Source organism: Sander vitreus, chromosome 15 (genome assembly GCF_031162955.1).
Source record: "Sander vitreus isolate 19-12246 chromosome 15, sanVit1, whole genome shotgun sequence".
Lineage (NCBI taxonomy): Eukaryota > Metazoa > Chordata > Actinopteri > Perciformes > Percidae > Sander > Sander vitreus.
The window spans coordinates 1,026,688-1,043,235 of NC_135869.1; the positions used below are offsets into that span (position 1 = coordinate 1,026,688).

The 16,548-nt window shown below is 41.2% G+C and overlaps 1 protein-coding gene across 1 annotated transcript; it reads left to right on the forward strand.

The window, feature by feature from the left end:
• The first annotated feature begins 7,307 nt into the window (after positions 1-7,307).
• Positions 7,308-12,101, forward strand: LOC144530393 (GTPase IMAP family member 4-like). The gene is made up of 2 exons (XM_078269950.1): positions 7,308-7,418; positions 9,732-12,101. Exons 1-2 carry the CDS (start codon positions 7,400-7,402, stop codon positions 10,514-10,516), a joined length of 804 nt encoding a protein of 267 aa, XP_078126076.1. The 5' UTR covers positions 7,308-7,399; the 3' UTR covers positions 10,517-12,101.
• The last annotated feature ends 4,447 nt before the right edge of the window (positions 12,102-16,548 follow it).

Sequence of the window (16,548 nt, forward strand, 5' to 3'; positions counted from 1 at the left end):
TGCATGAAATTATGCAGCAATAGTTAAATATTAAGAGACATTCCAGTAGTCTTTCCAAAGACACATATTAAGATGTGGGGTTTTAAATCACTGGTGTCAATATACATTTTCTTATCAGCAAATAAAATATGAGTCAAACTAAACTCTACAGTATTTGTTAGTCTGTTCAAAGTCTTCTACTGAGCAGTATGGTATCTTGTGATGTGGCAATCTGCATCAGTTCAATTCTGTGTGCAGGCATGTTTAAGTGACTACATGACTAAACTAATAAATGCATTTCACAGTAATTTCAGATTCCAGTTCTGGAGAAAAATAAACAGGTGCCTATTCTCAAGAAAGCTGGCACACTGGTGATATAATTACACCTCTCAGCCTTCCTCTGCCAACTAGAGCACACATTGCATTGAAACAAGATAAAACAACATAATGAAAGATGCATGTACCTTTTACTGTTGATACTTTTAGCAAATAATACTTAGTGAATACAAACTTCAGAAACACTTGATATGGTACACGTATAATAACTTTATAAAACACTAAATAATGTCTTATTCTGCAACAACTACTAACAAGCAGATTTACAGTCGAAATTAGAATAAGAAATATCAAAACACACTGTGTCTTTAAGAAAGCTAGTGTGTGTGTGTGTGTGTGTGTGTGTGTGTGTCTGTGTGAGTGTGTTCTTCTTTAACTATATTCGTGGGATCCAAAAACTGGGAATACAGTATACTTCTGGGGTCCAGACAGCTTTGTGGGGCCAAAATGCTGGACCTCACAAGTTTAAAGGTCTGTTTGAGGGTTTAGACTTGGTTTTAGGATTAGGGTTAGAATTAGGTTATGGTTAGGGTGAGGGTAAGGGTTATAGTGAAACGCACTATGTGTGTGTGTGTGTCTGTCTGTGTGTCTCTGTGTGTGTGTGTGTGTGTGTGTGTGTGTGTGTGTGTCTCTCTCTCTCTCTCTCTCTTTGTGTGTGTGTGTGTGTGTGTGTTTGTGTGTCTCTGTTTGGTTTGGCAGAAAGATGTGCTTGTGTTTCTGCAGCTCAGACTTGTTGGCTCTAGTTGTGTGAATCAAGGGATGACATACAAAGGAGAAACGTTCAGACAACGTATTTGATCCCTTCCTGTTCTTTGGAATGCGCTTCGGTCGACGTGCTTAAACCAGACTCAGAATCCACTGATCTCTTTCATTTGTCACATTTATTTTCCGTTATCATTCAAACTTCAAATTGATATGTTTTCTTCTTTTCCACAAGCAAATCATGACCTGTCCTTACCAGATGGTGTACAAGGATTGACAGCAGAGCAAAAAATTAAATATATAAAAAAACAACTTCAATTCACAAGCTTAACTGTTCTGAGCAGTACTCAGCGGTCATTAAACAGTGTGGCTACAAACCAAAGGAGCCCCAACTGAATGACAGCTCCGCTCTTATATACCAGCTGATGCAATTACTGCCTCAATCAGCTGATTGTCAAAAGGCTGTGAGGATACACCACCTACCAAGATCAATTAACACAACTTGTTAGTTTATAACGAGTCTAGTTTACTCTCAATATCAATGCATTTAAGTCCTGAGTCCCCAGTGTTGGAGTCAGAGTCCAAGTGGAGTCACCATTACCAGCGTTCTAGTCCAAGTCCGGGCCCCGAGTTTGAGTCATCAAGGTTGAGTCTGAGTTGAATACAAGACTGCCTCCATTGCTTCACTCTGACACCTTCAAAGAGCTGATATACAGTAATCATTTTATGGTATTGTTACGGTTATCCTCCCATTTCACATATCTGCATTATGTCTTATGATTGTACTTGTCTTAACTTTTGTGAATTTTGTAATTGCTTGCAACAAAGACACACCTGGTTTCTAACAGTAACGGGTGATGCAAAACATGAAATTGGCTTTGTCTACGTATAAAGTGAATGCGGAATTGATATTTTTTGCATGCGTGTACATCTTTATGTGTAAAATGACAATGCTGAACATTTGAGAATTGAGGTTTGAATGGAGGACTTCTGTTGCATGTCATCTGCCCACTCTTTCTCCCTATGTGTCCTGTCTTTACGCTCTGCTGTGTATGTGATTCAATGAAGTAAAATGCAATATATGAATGCATGAAATTATGCAGCAATAATTAAATATTAAGAGACATTCCAGTAGTCTTTCCAAAGACACATATTAAGATGTGGGGTTTTAAATCACTGGTGTCAATATACATTTTCTTATCAGCAAATAAAATATGAGTCAAACTAAACTCTACAGTATTTGTTAGTCTGTTCAAAGTCTTCTACTGAGCAGTATGGTAGCTTGTGATGTGGCAATCTGCATCAGTTCAATTCTGTGTGCAGGCATGTTTAAGTGACTACATGACTAAACTAGTAAATGCATTTCACAGTAATTTCAGATTCCAGGTTCTGGAGAAAAATAAACAGCTGCCTATTCTCAAGAAAGCTGGCACACTGGTGATATAATTACACCTCTCAGCCTTCCTCTGCCAACTAGAGCACACATTGCATTGAAACAAGATAAAACAACATAATGTATTGACACAATCTGATAACATTGCTGCTTTTGGAAAGGCCTCACACATTTGCACATGCAAAACCGAGATTACCTTGTCATAGTTGAATTACGACAGTTCGGTGGGTAAAATAGACATACATAGAACCTCAAAGTCCCATTGACATCCCTTTCCTATGCAAATCTCACAATTCGAAACTGCTGCTGAAAACGGGCGAATCTCAACAAAGCTCATAGTTGACGTCAACTCTGTGGCTGTACCTTATTTGGCTCTAGTCTCTACCTTTGTCACGCCCCAACATTTACATACACCACTGACCTGAGATCAGCTTAGTCTTCTGAATAGGTCGTGCAGATCTCAGAAATGTTATACATTGTTTGTCTGCTATTTCATTACTAAATTCACTTCTGAGATTTTTTTATGCGAGAAACAAACTACGTGAAGCTCAAATATGGGCCGTTTTACGAAAAGTTATGGCTAATTGCAAATTTGGTAAGATGGTGTCGGACTTCAGGAGCTCCACACAGTCTGACGAGACAGGGCAGCCCGCAGCGCTCCATACCCAGAGCAAAGTCACCGTTTCTGGGTTACTGGACTACCAAATCCGCGGAGCTCTCCAGCATTTTGTAATTTTTTTAATTTGCAATTAGCCATGAATTTTCGTAAACCGGCCCATATTTGAGCTTTATATAGTTGATTTCTCGCATTAAAAAGTCTCAGAAGTGAATTTAGTAATGAAATAGCAGACGAACTATGTATAACATTTTCAACGTCTGAAATATGAGACCTGCTGTCTCGTCTCCACTGTGTGTGTATGTGCTTCGCTCAACCAATCAGCGCGCAGCTCATCTAAATATTCATGAGCATACCATATTTGGAAGAATAGCTCTTGTTCCAAAATCGGCCATTCCACAGGGTAGCATTAGGGCCCATAGAATAGCACCCGGGCCATTTTCAGCCCAACCAATGTTACACACCCTATTAGGAGACCTTAAGGAACAGTTCGAAATACCCTATATAATCATTCTACCACCCCTTTAAAACTAATAAACAGATGTGCAGCATATCATTTAAAAAACGTACGTCCATAAAAAAATAAATGGGATATTTCTTTTTTGAAAAATATGGTTGAAAAATTGTTGCATGTAACAGACCTCGGTAATCATTTTGTTAAAAGGTTAAAAAAAAGTGACAAATGCCCGTTATAATTAATGAGAGTAATACTTGCAATTCTAATTTGCTTTGGACACTCTGAGCAGGTCTGCCTGCTTGATGGTGTTCACTGTAATAAGTGTGCTCTCCATCCATAAGTTTGCCATCACATTAAGCATAGCTGAGGCACCCTCATTAAAAGAGGAGATGGCCATGCTTGCCGCTGCCTCAACCCTGTTCTTGCCTACAAAAACAGTTTTTGGGCAGAAGATGGGGAGAAGTTTCTGGCCCTCCTCGTGTGATAGGTTATTAGCAGCATGTTGTGTGTGGCTTTCGGGGGTCTCACCTTTGTCTTCTGCCCTCCGATACCAACATCAAGATGGACTGTACCTAGTGCAGTGGAGAAGGCCTGCCCATATCTCTGCTTTCATTGTATCCAGTGGCCCCTGGTTATTCAAAATTGCCCCCCTGTAATAATTTTGCAGTGTTTTGCATTTCTTTACGGTCAGTTTCCCCAAACCCTTGCCTCCCAATTTTCACTCGGCACTACATTTTCTGAGCACTGTGCCCATTCGCTTGTGAGCATGGTTTAAACACTCCAGCTTTACAATCTCATGCCCAGGGTATGGGTTCAATGACAGTACTTAAAAGCAGAGCTAACCCCATCTGAGAGCATCTCAGTGTACCACAGCTGGTGGCGACTGATCTGGCCCACATTCTCTTTGCTGCCTCCTGCTCCATTGCTTTACTAGACCCTGTGAAATTCTTGGCAGTCAGTGTGCGTCTCCCTTCAGCTGTCAAATTCCTCCACAGTAATCTTCCCCTCATTCTTGGCACCTTGCTTTAGGACACAAGCATGACAGTAAGAGCATAAGACCTCAAAGTCAATGACCAGTCCTGTAAGAATGGTTATGCAAACACCAATGCCATAATGCAAAGTGAAGCCTCTTTATTGCCAGGTGCCATCAAAAGAGACACCAATGTTAATTACAGCATCAACATCCTCGCTCAGCAACTCTGCCAACTCTGGATCAACATCTGCATAAGTCTGCCTGATCTGCTCCCTAGTCTTGTGCAGTGACTCCTCTCTCAATTTCCGTCTCTAAAATAAAATGCATGTTGTGTCAAGAACTGTTCCTTTTTTGTTGAGTTTATTGATACAGTGCATTTATTTTATAGTGGCAAAAACCCAATTTCTTTTGGAAAGGACCAGGGAGTAGACCATGCAGTCATAGCAGCCAACTGGAGAAGCAAACCATAAATGACTATAAAGAATAAGGCCATCCTATAATGTTATACTATTACAACAGATCCATAATTGTGCGTGCGTGCGTGTGTGTGTGTGTGCGTTGGTGTGTCAACCTGACTACAAGAGCGTGGACGTGACTGCACCACTGAAGCTTGTCACCCCAGGCTGTAGTGATGCAGCCTACTGTTAATGTGTGTGTGTGTGCGTGCACACAAGCATGCATGATGTCCCCTCTTCGTGTGTCTCTCTCTCTCTCTCTCTCTCTCTCTCTCTAATTGAAAATATGTTTCTTCAATGTCCATAAGTTGATAAGGCTGCATTATTTCAATGTCCTTTGTTTTTGCCACTGAACTGAAAACTCAAAAGTTGTACTGCAAAAGTAAAACTGACCAATACAACACAATAAATGAGATGACATTTTATTCTACTATTACGAATCCATCCTTGTTCCATCCATGAAAATACGTTCACTGTTACAACAACACTATGATAAAATGTAACAGGTCATTAGACCTCCAAAATCAACATCCCTGTCCCATCCCTGTTTCCATAGCCTACCTGCCACTCTCTTGTCATGCCTCTGGTATGTTTTTAGGTGTAGGGAAGGGATCCCCAACACCTTGCTGACCTTCCTCAGTGCAGCATTTCCCATCCCTAATTCATGGGCCAAAAGCACCATGTGGACATTCACGTCAAAAGCGACATCACCTCTCGTCTTGCTTGCACTCTCTCCTTTGCAATTACTGCACTCTAGAAGCAGACTACTACAAAACCCATGGTTCTCTGGATCAATGTTCAAAAATAGACCCGATGCAGCACAATTAGGGCACAAGAGATCATGTATCAATTCATTGAGACGTGCAACATGCATAATCAGCCACTGCTGTGTCGCACAGTCCCTTGATGTTTATTGATGCTTTCCCTTTCCACATCTTGCAAAGCGCAATTGCTGCTTTCTTTTCCTTGAAAGTTGCGGTGTTAAGGGCATTTTCGGAGGTCCCGCGGTAAGCTAAACTCGGAAGTGTCGGAGTACACCACGTGATGCATCTAAGCGAATCACGTTAGCAGAAACCAGCAGAAGCCAATTACATTTTGTCATCAGCTTTAAATCCCCCTTTGGACATTCACGATTGGTTACTGATAGAAAGGAAATGCCCTTATTTGGGTTACATAGCGTTGTGCAGGAGACTCAGAGCTTTACAACGATACTGGTCATGACAGACTTCAGTAAACAGACGGAACTCGACATGTCGCGTTGCAATGCTAACTTCTTGGTAAATTTGGGAGAAACTTACTGACGCAAGTAAACAAAATGTAATGAAATAAACATCTTAATATATATTTTCCACGTTTTCTTTATAGCAGCCTGAAAGAACACATATTGAAGGAGTAAACTAGCCCAAAATCTCAAAATTGACCACTGCATGAAAAATCTATGTTTTTGCCTGCCATGTCTCACCTTAATCGGCACGAGAGGAAGATCAGGAAACCTGGATAGATTTTACCAACCTTCTTGGAAAGGAGGATGGCCAGGCACACGGGGAAGGCTACTACGTTTTGGGACTGATTGGTGGGATTGCCGAAGTACACACGGTGATACGGTCTTTGGTGTTTTTTTGCCCCCAACGGCTCCTTCCAGGCAGCGCGGCAATGGTTAGGTTTAAGGTTAGGGTTAGCTGCCTGGAAGGCGCCGTTAGAGGCAAAAAAAAAACATCGAGCCGGTGATATACTGGTAAGAATCAATGAGGTTTAACCATGTCTCCAGCTAATTTAAATAGCTCACGTTACTGTATTGTGTCAACAGTTAACTTCATTTAATATTGTATGTGGCGTTTTCTTTAGTGGGGTGCAAATGTTCCACCAAAACAAGTTCCTTCCTGAGACTATTTAGCAGAGCCACCGTCGCTGCGTCCAGAGCTTAGCGCCGCCCAAGACTGTTGGGATTGGTTTAAAGAAATGCAAACAACCCAGAGAGTTTTTGTCTCCTAACGCAGACATGGTTTTTCTCGAAGGTAGCCCATTTACCAGGTACCTTCGTAAGTCTAACTGATTCCACAGATGTCTTATCGAATGCCAAGGAACATCACTGGTGTGTCAGAAGCATCGGAAGATGTTTTTCACTCATAACAACTGAATCATTACATGCAGAGAGACAATATGCAAAATCCACTGTAAAAACAAAAGAATACATACAACTGAAATATATGGTAAACTAGAAATCAAACCCCACATAAAATGTACTTTGTTTGATGCACTTTTCCTTGGCCCCTGATTGGCTGCTTGCAGCTTCATTTTGGTTTCTAACCTGTGATTGGTTGGCTCTCTGTGCCTTCTTTCGTCAAACTGGCTAGATAACAGATGACATGTGTTTAAGGGGAGGGGACTACACAGACTTTATAATATATAAAAATGAAATGACAAAGTATTCAACAACAAGAAATCAACAGCAACAAGACATCAGATCAACTGCTTTAAAAAGACAAAGATGTCTGGCACTCATCCTGGTAAGTTTATTTCATTTACAGAACTCTTACTCAGTGTAGTGTTTGATAAACCAGCAAAGAAACAACTTATTATCTTATTATTGCTGTTTTCAACCAGATCTCATTCAAAACATTATAGCCTCCATGCTTTATTTTACTAACACTTTATGCTGTATTAACTTTGTTGTATTAACTGTATGCTGTATTAACTTTGTTGTATTAACTTTGTTTCTGTAGTTTTACAATCTTTACAGACCTTGTTTCTTGTATGACATTCACATTTTGCAGCATTTTATTTGCCATTAGTGCATTGTGTTGTATTACATTTTTAAAACATTTGTTTACATTTTTATTTGACTTAATGACTTTCATATTTAACAACTCTTGCTCAAAAAAAAATATATATATCACGTGTCACAAAATATATAAGAATATATATAAATATGTTTTTTGTTTACTGTGATTAAGCTTTTCAGGCAAATGTGCATTGACAATGAAAAATAACTTTGCTAAATCATTACTTATATGATCATTCCTAATTTAAACATTGCCATTGATCAGCTTTCGTTTTTTTGATGGCTTGATTAATTATCCCTGAGTGAATTTACTTGCAGTACGGAAGCCGAGAACAGCTGTGCTCGCATTTATTTTTCCCCTTTTCTGGAATTCATGAGTTAATCATTTTGTTTTCTCGAGAAAACAAGCTTTGTTATCTCGAGATTACAAGATAATTAAGTTATCACGAGAAAACAAAAGATTGTTTCCATTAGTACTTATAATGTTAATCAGAGATCAGAAGTTTAAACAACCCAGATCGAGGGGACGGGATTTTTGAAGTTAGCGGAAGGATTAACGTGTTACCAAGTCCGGTTTTCAAAATAAGGTGTTAACAAAGGGTATATACAGTGCTAAGCTTAAGTGAATACACCCATGCTAAAGTTGACTAAAAAGAGGAATAAAAAAATCATCTTTTGGAAATTGATCTTAATGCCTTATTTTTTTAAATGAGGAAAAATCCATCCTTTAAGGACACCAATTTTCTTTGTGAATGAATAATGTATCGTAAATAAATAAATGTGCCTGCCTCTATGAGAATTTAACATAGGGATGTACTGACTTATGCCCCCTGTATTTTAAGGAAGAACATTTTATTAATTTACGATACATTATTCATTCACAAAGAAAATTGGTGTCCTTAAAGGTTGGATTTTTCCTCATTTTTTTAATTAAGGCATTAAGATTTCCAAAAGATGATTTTTTATTCCTCTTTTTAGTCAACTTTAGCATGGGTGTATATATATATATACAGTGCTAAGCTAATGCTTAGCACTGTATATATAAAATACAAAGAAATAGGATGTTTCAGGACACATACTGAAAGAAAGATAGTCTCAGTTGGATGGATAAAAAAATATAAATTGAGACACTAACATTTACTGTTCTTGGATCCTTACCAAAAGTGGGTTGAGCTGAGGGTTTATCCTCTGGTCAGTGGCCATTTTAGGACATGTTACAGCCGGCTACATTGCACGTGTAACACATGTGGAGCAGATGTTCCAACACTACGCTTCCACTATAATCAATGAAACTGGAGACACCGGACAAGAACAGCGTAGTGGTGCGTAAGCTCCGCGGAGATCAGCTCTACCAGCGAGATGTGTGCGGCTCTTTTACACAGAAATGGATAGTGTCTGTCTTTGAAATTAAACTACTGATATACAGGGATCGACTTAATGACAATGAGCTTATTGGCAGTTTTATTTTGAGAGTTTTTTTTTTTTCTTGTTTCTGTCTCCTGCGTCATTTGATAACAGTAGATTTCACAGCGCTGTGCCGGCTCCAAAAACTAAACAACAATCCCAAAGGGAAAGCTCTCCGTCTCGCTGTGACTCACACAATCCTACACCATGTGGCGCTGGTGGTGTAGCTAGTTAACAGATACATTACGCGGCACATAGCAAACGGTCCGGTCGGCGTTCAATGTAGCCAAAGCGTAAGACTCAGCTTTAGGTAACAGTTGATAATCTTAAGATTTGGAACAGTTTTAGGTCACAACACTGAGTTGAAAACAGTCGGCAGCGGTCAACTAGCTGTGGGTCCAGATACACGTTTTTAATATTTATCCATAAAATGCAATGAAATAATTCAGACTTGCAGACAAATAGCTTTGTCATATGAACTGCAATATGAACAAAAAAAAGTGTTGCAAGTGCTGAAATGTTTCTGCATTACAAGCCCCCTCAGGTCAGTTAGATTGTGACAGAACGTTTTGTGGTTTGAAACAATCAAAAGAAGTCTTTGAATATTAATGACGATATTTAAATTCTCCAACAGAGCCCAAACTGAAGATTATACTCGTTGGATTGACTGGAGTCGGGAAGACTTCAGTCATGAACACCCTTCTGGGAATAGAGGATGAAAAACATGGACCTAGATCTTCCTCACAGACAACAGAGTGCAAGATGGCGACAGTACAGCGTGGTGACCAAGAACTGGTTATTATCGATACTCCGGGTGTGCTGAATACTGAAAAAACAGAAGAAGAGGTGAAGAAAGACATCGTGGAAAGCATCGCACATGCTGCTCTTGATGGCGGTCCTCATGTCTTCCTGTTGGTGATGCGGCCAGATAGATGTTCAGAGAGTGAAAAAGAAGCAGTGGAAATGATTCAGGAGATCTTTGGTGATGAGTTCAAAGACTACACTTTGGTCTTGTTTACCCGTGGAGGTAGACATGTACCTACTTACCAAGAAGTGCAAAAGGAAATGCAATTCGTCATGAAGTTCATTCATGGAGATGATTCTTTTCATTCTTTTGAATGTAAGAATGTAAACGGTGAAGAAAAGGAAAAGCAAGTGTCTGATCTAGTGAAGAAGATCAACATCATGGTTGCAAACAACAGGAAGCAAAACAAGCCACGTTACACCAGTGAAATGTTGAGGAAGGCACAGGAAATCCAAAAACAAATAGAGAAGGAAATGGAGAAGTCAGAACCTAATGGCACGAAGGCAGATATTGTGTGTAAAATAGTTGAGAAGTTTGTTACTGAGCTGGTGGGCGAGCCATGGGTAGGTTTAGTGTTAAAGATTGTTAAATCTGCAATGGAAAAACTTGCCTAAACTATAAGCGGAAGATTCACCAGAATTTGGAAAGTTATGAAACAGAGAAATCGAAACGGTAAAAAAGTGTATAAAGTGAATGAATCTCTTTTTTTATTTAGCTTTTTTACAATGAGTGAATGAATAGTGTGTTACTCTATGATCTGAACTATTGCTGAATAATTGCTTGGTTTTCCCAATAAATCATGATTTATAGCCTAATAAGGTACTTGTGTGAAGAAAAAGCAGAAGTGCCGGTACTCAGGCATTGAGTATGTTTGTTAGGCAACTTCAGTAACGTACATAATTAAAATAGGTCAATGTTGACTTTTGGTTTCAGACGGGACAGGAACAGCGTTTTCCTGGATAAAAGTCCTGTGTTACTTTGACCTATCCACCCCGACCTCCCTACGTCACCTGGAATTACCTTAAATTCTTCAAGAAAACTTTGTTTTTCTTGCATGCCTCCACGGTCAACTAAGAATCCAAAAACAGAGATTCTTTGATTAATTGATTACTTTGTTTTTCGTTCCCTGTGAAGGCATGTGAGTTTGATATAAATTGTATTTAGGGGAGAAACCTGAGTACAAGTGTCCTAGATAGGAGAATTAAACTCTCTGGGTTGTTTGCATTTCTTTAAACCAATCACAATGTTCTTGGGCGGCGCTAAGCTCTGGATGCAGTGACAGTGGCTCTGCTAAATAGTCTCAGGAAGGAACTTGTTTTGGTGGAATATTTGCACCCCGCAAAAGGAAACGCCACATACAATATTAAATTAAGTTAACTGCTGACCCAATACAGTAACGTGAGCTATTTAAATTAGCTGATACATGGTTAAACCTCATTGGCTCTTACCAGTTTGCAGTAGAGGTCTTCATGGGTCTACCTAGTGTTGTAGTCTAGTCACCAAAGTCAAGTCTTGAGTCCCCAGTGTTGGAGTCAGAGTCCAAGTAGAGTCACCATTACCAGCATTCTAGTCCAAATCCGGGTCCTGAGTTTGAGTCATCAAGGTTGAGTCTGAGTTGAATACAAGACTGCCTCCATTGCTTCACTCTGACACCTTCAAAGAGCTGATATACAGTAATCATTTTATGGTATTGCTACGGTTATCCTCCCATTTCACATATCTGCCTTATGTCTTATGATTGTACTTGTCTTAACTTTTGTGAATTTTGTAATTGCTTGCAACAAAGACACACCTGGTTTCTAACAGTAACCGGTGATGCAAATGAAATTGGCTTTGTCTACGTATAAAGTGAATGCCGCATTGATATTTGTTGAATGCTTGTACATCTTTATGTGTAAAATGACAATGCTGAACATTTGAGAATTGAGGTTTGAATTGAGGACTTTTGTTGCATGTCATCTGCCCACTCTTTCTCCCTATGTGTCCTGTCTTTACGCTCTGCTGTGTATATGATTCAATAAAGTAAAATGCAATATATGAATGCATGAAATTATGCAGCAATAATTAAATATTAACAGACATTACATTCCTGTACTCTATCTAAAGACAAATATTAAGGTGTGGGGTTTTAAATCATTGGTGTCAATATACATTGTCTTCATCAGCAAATAAAATATGACAAAGTCAAACTAAACTCTACAGTATTTGTGTGTCTTTTCTTTCCTGTTAACATAAGTTCAGCCCAGGTAAAGACACTTTACCATGGTGAATAAAAGGAAAAGCCTTGGGTAAATACATAAGGTAGTAAGTGCAACATTTGTAGTCTGGAAATTGTGTTAATGGATAGGTGTTCAGAATTTAAATGCATGTCTACAGCTACAAATTTAGCCTGCTACTAAGCTGTAATGTAATGTGCCTATGGTGGAAAGGAATTAACAAAAAGATAAAATACTTGTAGAATACTTAAACTGCTGCCTACATTCACATCTATGTGAAACTCTCTGGTAGTGAAAATAGAATTATGTTGATGTCTCATTGACATTGCCTGTGCCTTGTCCGGACAACAGAGTTCACTTATTTACAGATTCACATGACAGATGTTCACATAGGTCACAAGTCAGCTTGTTATCCAGCAGCTAGTCTGCCAGCTACCTCTTTCCCGAGCCAGCCAGACTGCAGTGGGCAGCAATCAATCATTTTAATTATTCACATGAAAATGTACAAGGTACAAACTCCAGTGTAATGCAATCCAGTCAGCTCCTTTAATTTGTGCATTATGTAAGGGGGTAATGCCCAACAAGGTGTCCATGATCAGGAAGTAATGGAGACTAAATAGAGACAGGACCTCCCTTAACCTCCCTACATCAATGTCCCTTTTCATCCCCAAGATGCATTTGGCCTAAATATCAGTAGCACTGGCTGACAGTGTTGGCAGCTCAGAAACTACACTGCAAGGGTATTTTTGTAAGTAATTTTGCCCGTTGCTTAACATGAGCTTAGCTTTTTCTCAATATGTGAGCACTTCAAGGCCCCTTATGTGCTTTAACTGGATGCTGAATAAATCAAAATAACCTTTATCGATTATGTGGATGCAAGTCTGGCATGTAATGTGTCTTAATTTGATTCCACTGTCGCAGACTAATTTCCAATATCGTAATAAAATAATGAGTCTTGCTAGCATTGGGGCGCGCTGTCTCAATCGTTTGGTGTAAAGGGTTTGATATTATCAAAAGCTTTAAGTCTTGGTAGTGAATGTGAACACTGTCCACAACCAATGTGTGTGCTCCCCCCAGCACCAAACAGGAAGCAGCAAACAGCTAGAGCTCTGGGTACCATTTATCTGCATGTACGGCAGAACAGAAAATGGGCAAACTTTCCCTTGAGTTTCCCCTTACCAGCTAACGTTAGCGGTATCTAGGTAGCTTGGTTAAATCTTTCAAAACAAATCTAATTGTAGTCTTGCAATGTGTGACCCTGAAGATCCCCAGTCTTTAAATCGTATGACATTCTTTAACGTTAGATGTGAGATGATTGTCTTTAGATGTGAGATTGTGTGAGACTTTAATAATAAATTAATAATAAATTGAATTTAAATAGTGCTTTTCACGATCTCAGAGTCGCTTTACCTCCTTCGCCCTCCCCCATGCCCCCTTCCTTTATGAGAAGGGAGGGGGCGTGGGGCTATGGATAGGCAGCAGTGAAGAGATGGGTCTTGACGCCTGACTGGAAGATGGTGAGGGACTCTTGGGGGAGGGAGTTCCACAGCCTGGGAGCTGCCCTGGAGAAGGCTCTGTCCCCAAAACTGCAGAGTTTGGACTTGTGGATGCAGAGGAGACCGGCTGAGGTGGATCTGAGGGAGGGTTGGTACAGGGAGAGGAGGTCAGTGAGGTATGAGGGGGCCAGATGGTGGAGGGCTTTGTAGGTGAGGACCAGGATTTCGTAGGTGATCTGGTGGGAGATAGGAAGCCAGTGGAGTTGTTTTAGGACTGGAGTGATGTGGTGCCAGGATTTGGAGCGGGTGATGAGGCGGGCGGCTGCATTCTGGACCAGTTGGAATCAGTTGATATTGGTAGAGCTGATGCCGATTAGAAGTGAGTTGCAGTAGTCCAGTCAGGAGGAGATGAAGGCGTGAATGAGTCTTTCAGCAGTGGGGGGTGTGAGAGAGGGTGTGAGAGAGGGTCTGATTTTGGCGATGCTGTGGAGGTGAAAGAAGGAGGTTTTAATGATATGACGGATGTGGGGCTCAAGGGAGAGGGTGGAATCAAAGATCACGCCAAGGTTGCGGGCCTGGGGAGATGGGGAGGCAATGGTGCCGTCGATAATGAGAGTGGGGTTATTGATTTTGCTGAGTGTGGATTTGGAGCCTATGAGGAGGAATTCTGTTTTGTCGCTGTTGAATTTGAGGAAGTTGTGTTGCATCTAGGTTTTAATAGCTGACAGACAGGAGTTGATGTGGGAGAGGGGAGGATTGTGGGGGGATTTGGTGCTGAGGTAGATCTTTGTGTCATCGGCGTGGAAGTCCAGGTTGAAGTGGCGGAGAATCTGACCAAGGGGGAAGATGTAGATGATGAAGAGAAGGGGTCCGAGTACGGAGCCTTGGGGAACACCTTGAGTGACTGTGGCTGTGGCAGAGGTGTAGTTATGGAGAGAGATAAAGTGGGATCTGTTGGAAAGGTAGGAGCGGAGCCAGCTGAGTGCAGTACATTCGATACAGAGGTCTTTGAGTCTGATGAGCAGGATGTTATGGCTCACAGTATCAAAGGCTGCACTCAGGTCGAGGAGGATAAGGATGTTGAGGGAACCGGTGTCAGCAGAGGTGAGGAGGTCGTTGAGGACTATACGTTCCAGGGTTTTAGACAGAAAGGGGAGGTTGGATATTGGGTGGTAGTTGTTGAGGGAGGAGGGATCCAGACCAGGTTTTTTAAGGATTGGGGTGACTACAGCAGTTTTGAAGGCAGATGGGACAGTTCCAAGGGACAGTGAGGAGTTGAAGAGGTTAGTGAGGTAGGGGCATAGGATGGGGAGGCAGGACTTCAGGAGTAGAGTAGGGAGGGAGTCAAAGGAGCAGGTGGTGGGTTTGGAAGAGCTGATGAGTTTAGAGATTTCAGGAGGGGTGACTGAGTCAAACTGGGAGAGGAGGCAGTTTGGAGGAGGGGTCGGGAGGTCAGGAGGGATGGGGAGAAGAGGGGCCGTGGTAGGTGCTGGAGTAGATACTGGGAGGTCAGATACAGGGGATAGAGATTGGTAAATGATGTTGATTTTGTCAGCGAAAAAGTGGAGGAATGAGTTGCAGAGATCCGGAGGTAGGGAGGGTGTTGGTCCGAGGCTTGATGAGGTTGTTCATTGTGGAGAAGAGGGTTCTGTGGTTTTGACAGGGGTTGGTGAGGATGGTGGAGAGGTAGGCAGATTTGGCAGCAATGAGGGCATCTTTGTAGGCAGTTTATAGGCTTCATGGTGGACTGTGAGAGCAGATTTTTTTGTCTTTCAATCAATTCAATCAATTTTGTTTGTTTCATTTTCCGGAGTGCAGGTGTGTACCAGGGTGAAGAGGTGTAAAAAGTGACGTTTTTTGTTTTGAGAGGGGCCAGAGTGTTGAGGGAGGTAGACAAGGTGGAATTCATGTGGTTTGTGAGATCATCAGGTGAGGGTTGAGCTGAAGCACAGAAGGGAGGGGGAGGGGATGGGATGAGGAGGAGGGAGGGGCGAACTAGTCTTGTTTTGTTTGAAAATACTTCGAACATCAACAAGAAGTAACGTCACCCAACATCGCTAAGAGCACCATTAATAAAAGCAACAATAAATAAACACCAAATAAACACCTGTGCAAAGTATAGCTATGACTTATTCCTCAGTGTAATGGCTGCAGGGACAAGTTTTTGTGTCTTTTTGTTCTACACCTAGGGATTGTAAACCTACGCCCAGAGGGAAGAAGCTGAAACTCTGATTGCAATGGATGGGAACTGTCGTTTAAAATTGAACTAGTTATGCGCTATAACTGTTTTGTGTAAAAGGTCTCCACGTTGAGCTGTGGCTCACCAATCAGACTGCTAGACCACTTTACTATTTGGTTGAGTGAGTTTTTAAAGAGAGGTTCCCAAACCAGGCTGCTAGCACAAATGATAAAACTGATTCAATAAATGCGTGGTAAAAGAGGGTCATGATGGATTTGTCAATGTGGAAGCGACTCAGTTTCCTCAAACAGAACAGGCGCTGATAGACTTTTTTACACACAGCTTCACAGTTAGTTTCAAATGTGAGTTTTGAGTCTATTATGGTCCCCAGGTATTTATAGGTGTTAGGCTCTCGCTTTTGACCCAGAACTCAGAGACAGGCAACACGGACACAGAGGAGCAGTTAGAATGTTTTTTGACAGACTGGAAATGTGCAGAGAGGAATTGTACAGGTTGAGTTGCTCCAGGTCGGGACTGAAACTGGAGGGAGGCGGGCAGGAGTGTGGCCAGGCAGAACTGAGACAGACACTGACCCATAACAGTACTCCCCGGTGTCCGACCAGTCTTGTCTGGGTGGTCTCGATGGAAGTCCTTTACCATCCGAGGGTCCAGAATAAAACGCCTGGGGATCCAGGTCCTCTCCTCGGGACCATAACCCTCCCAGTCCACCAGATATTGAAAGCCCCTGCCACGTT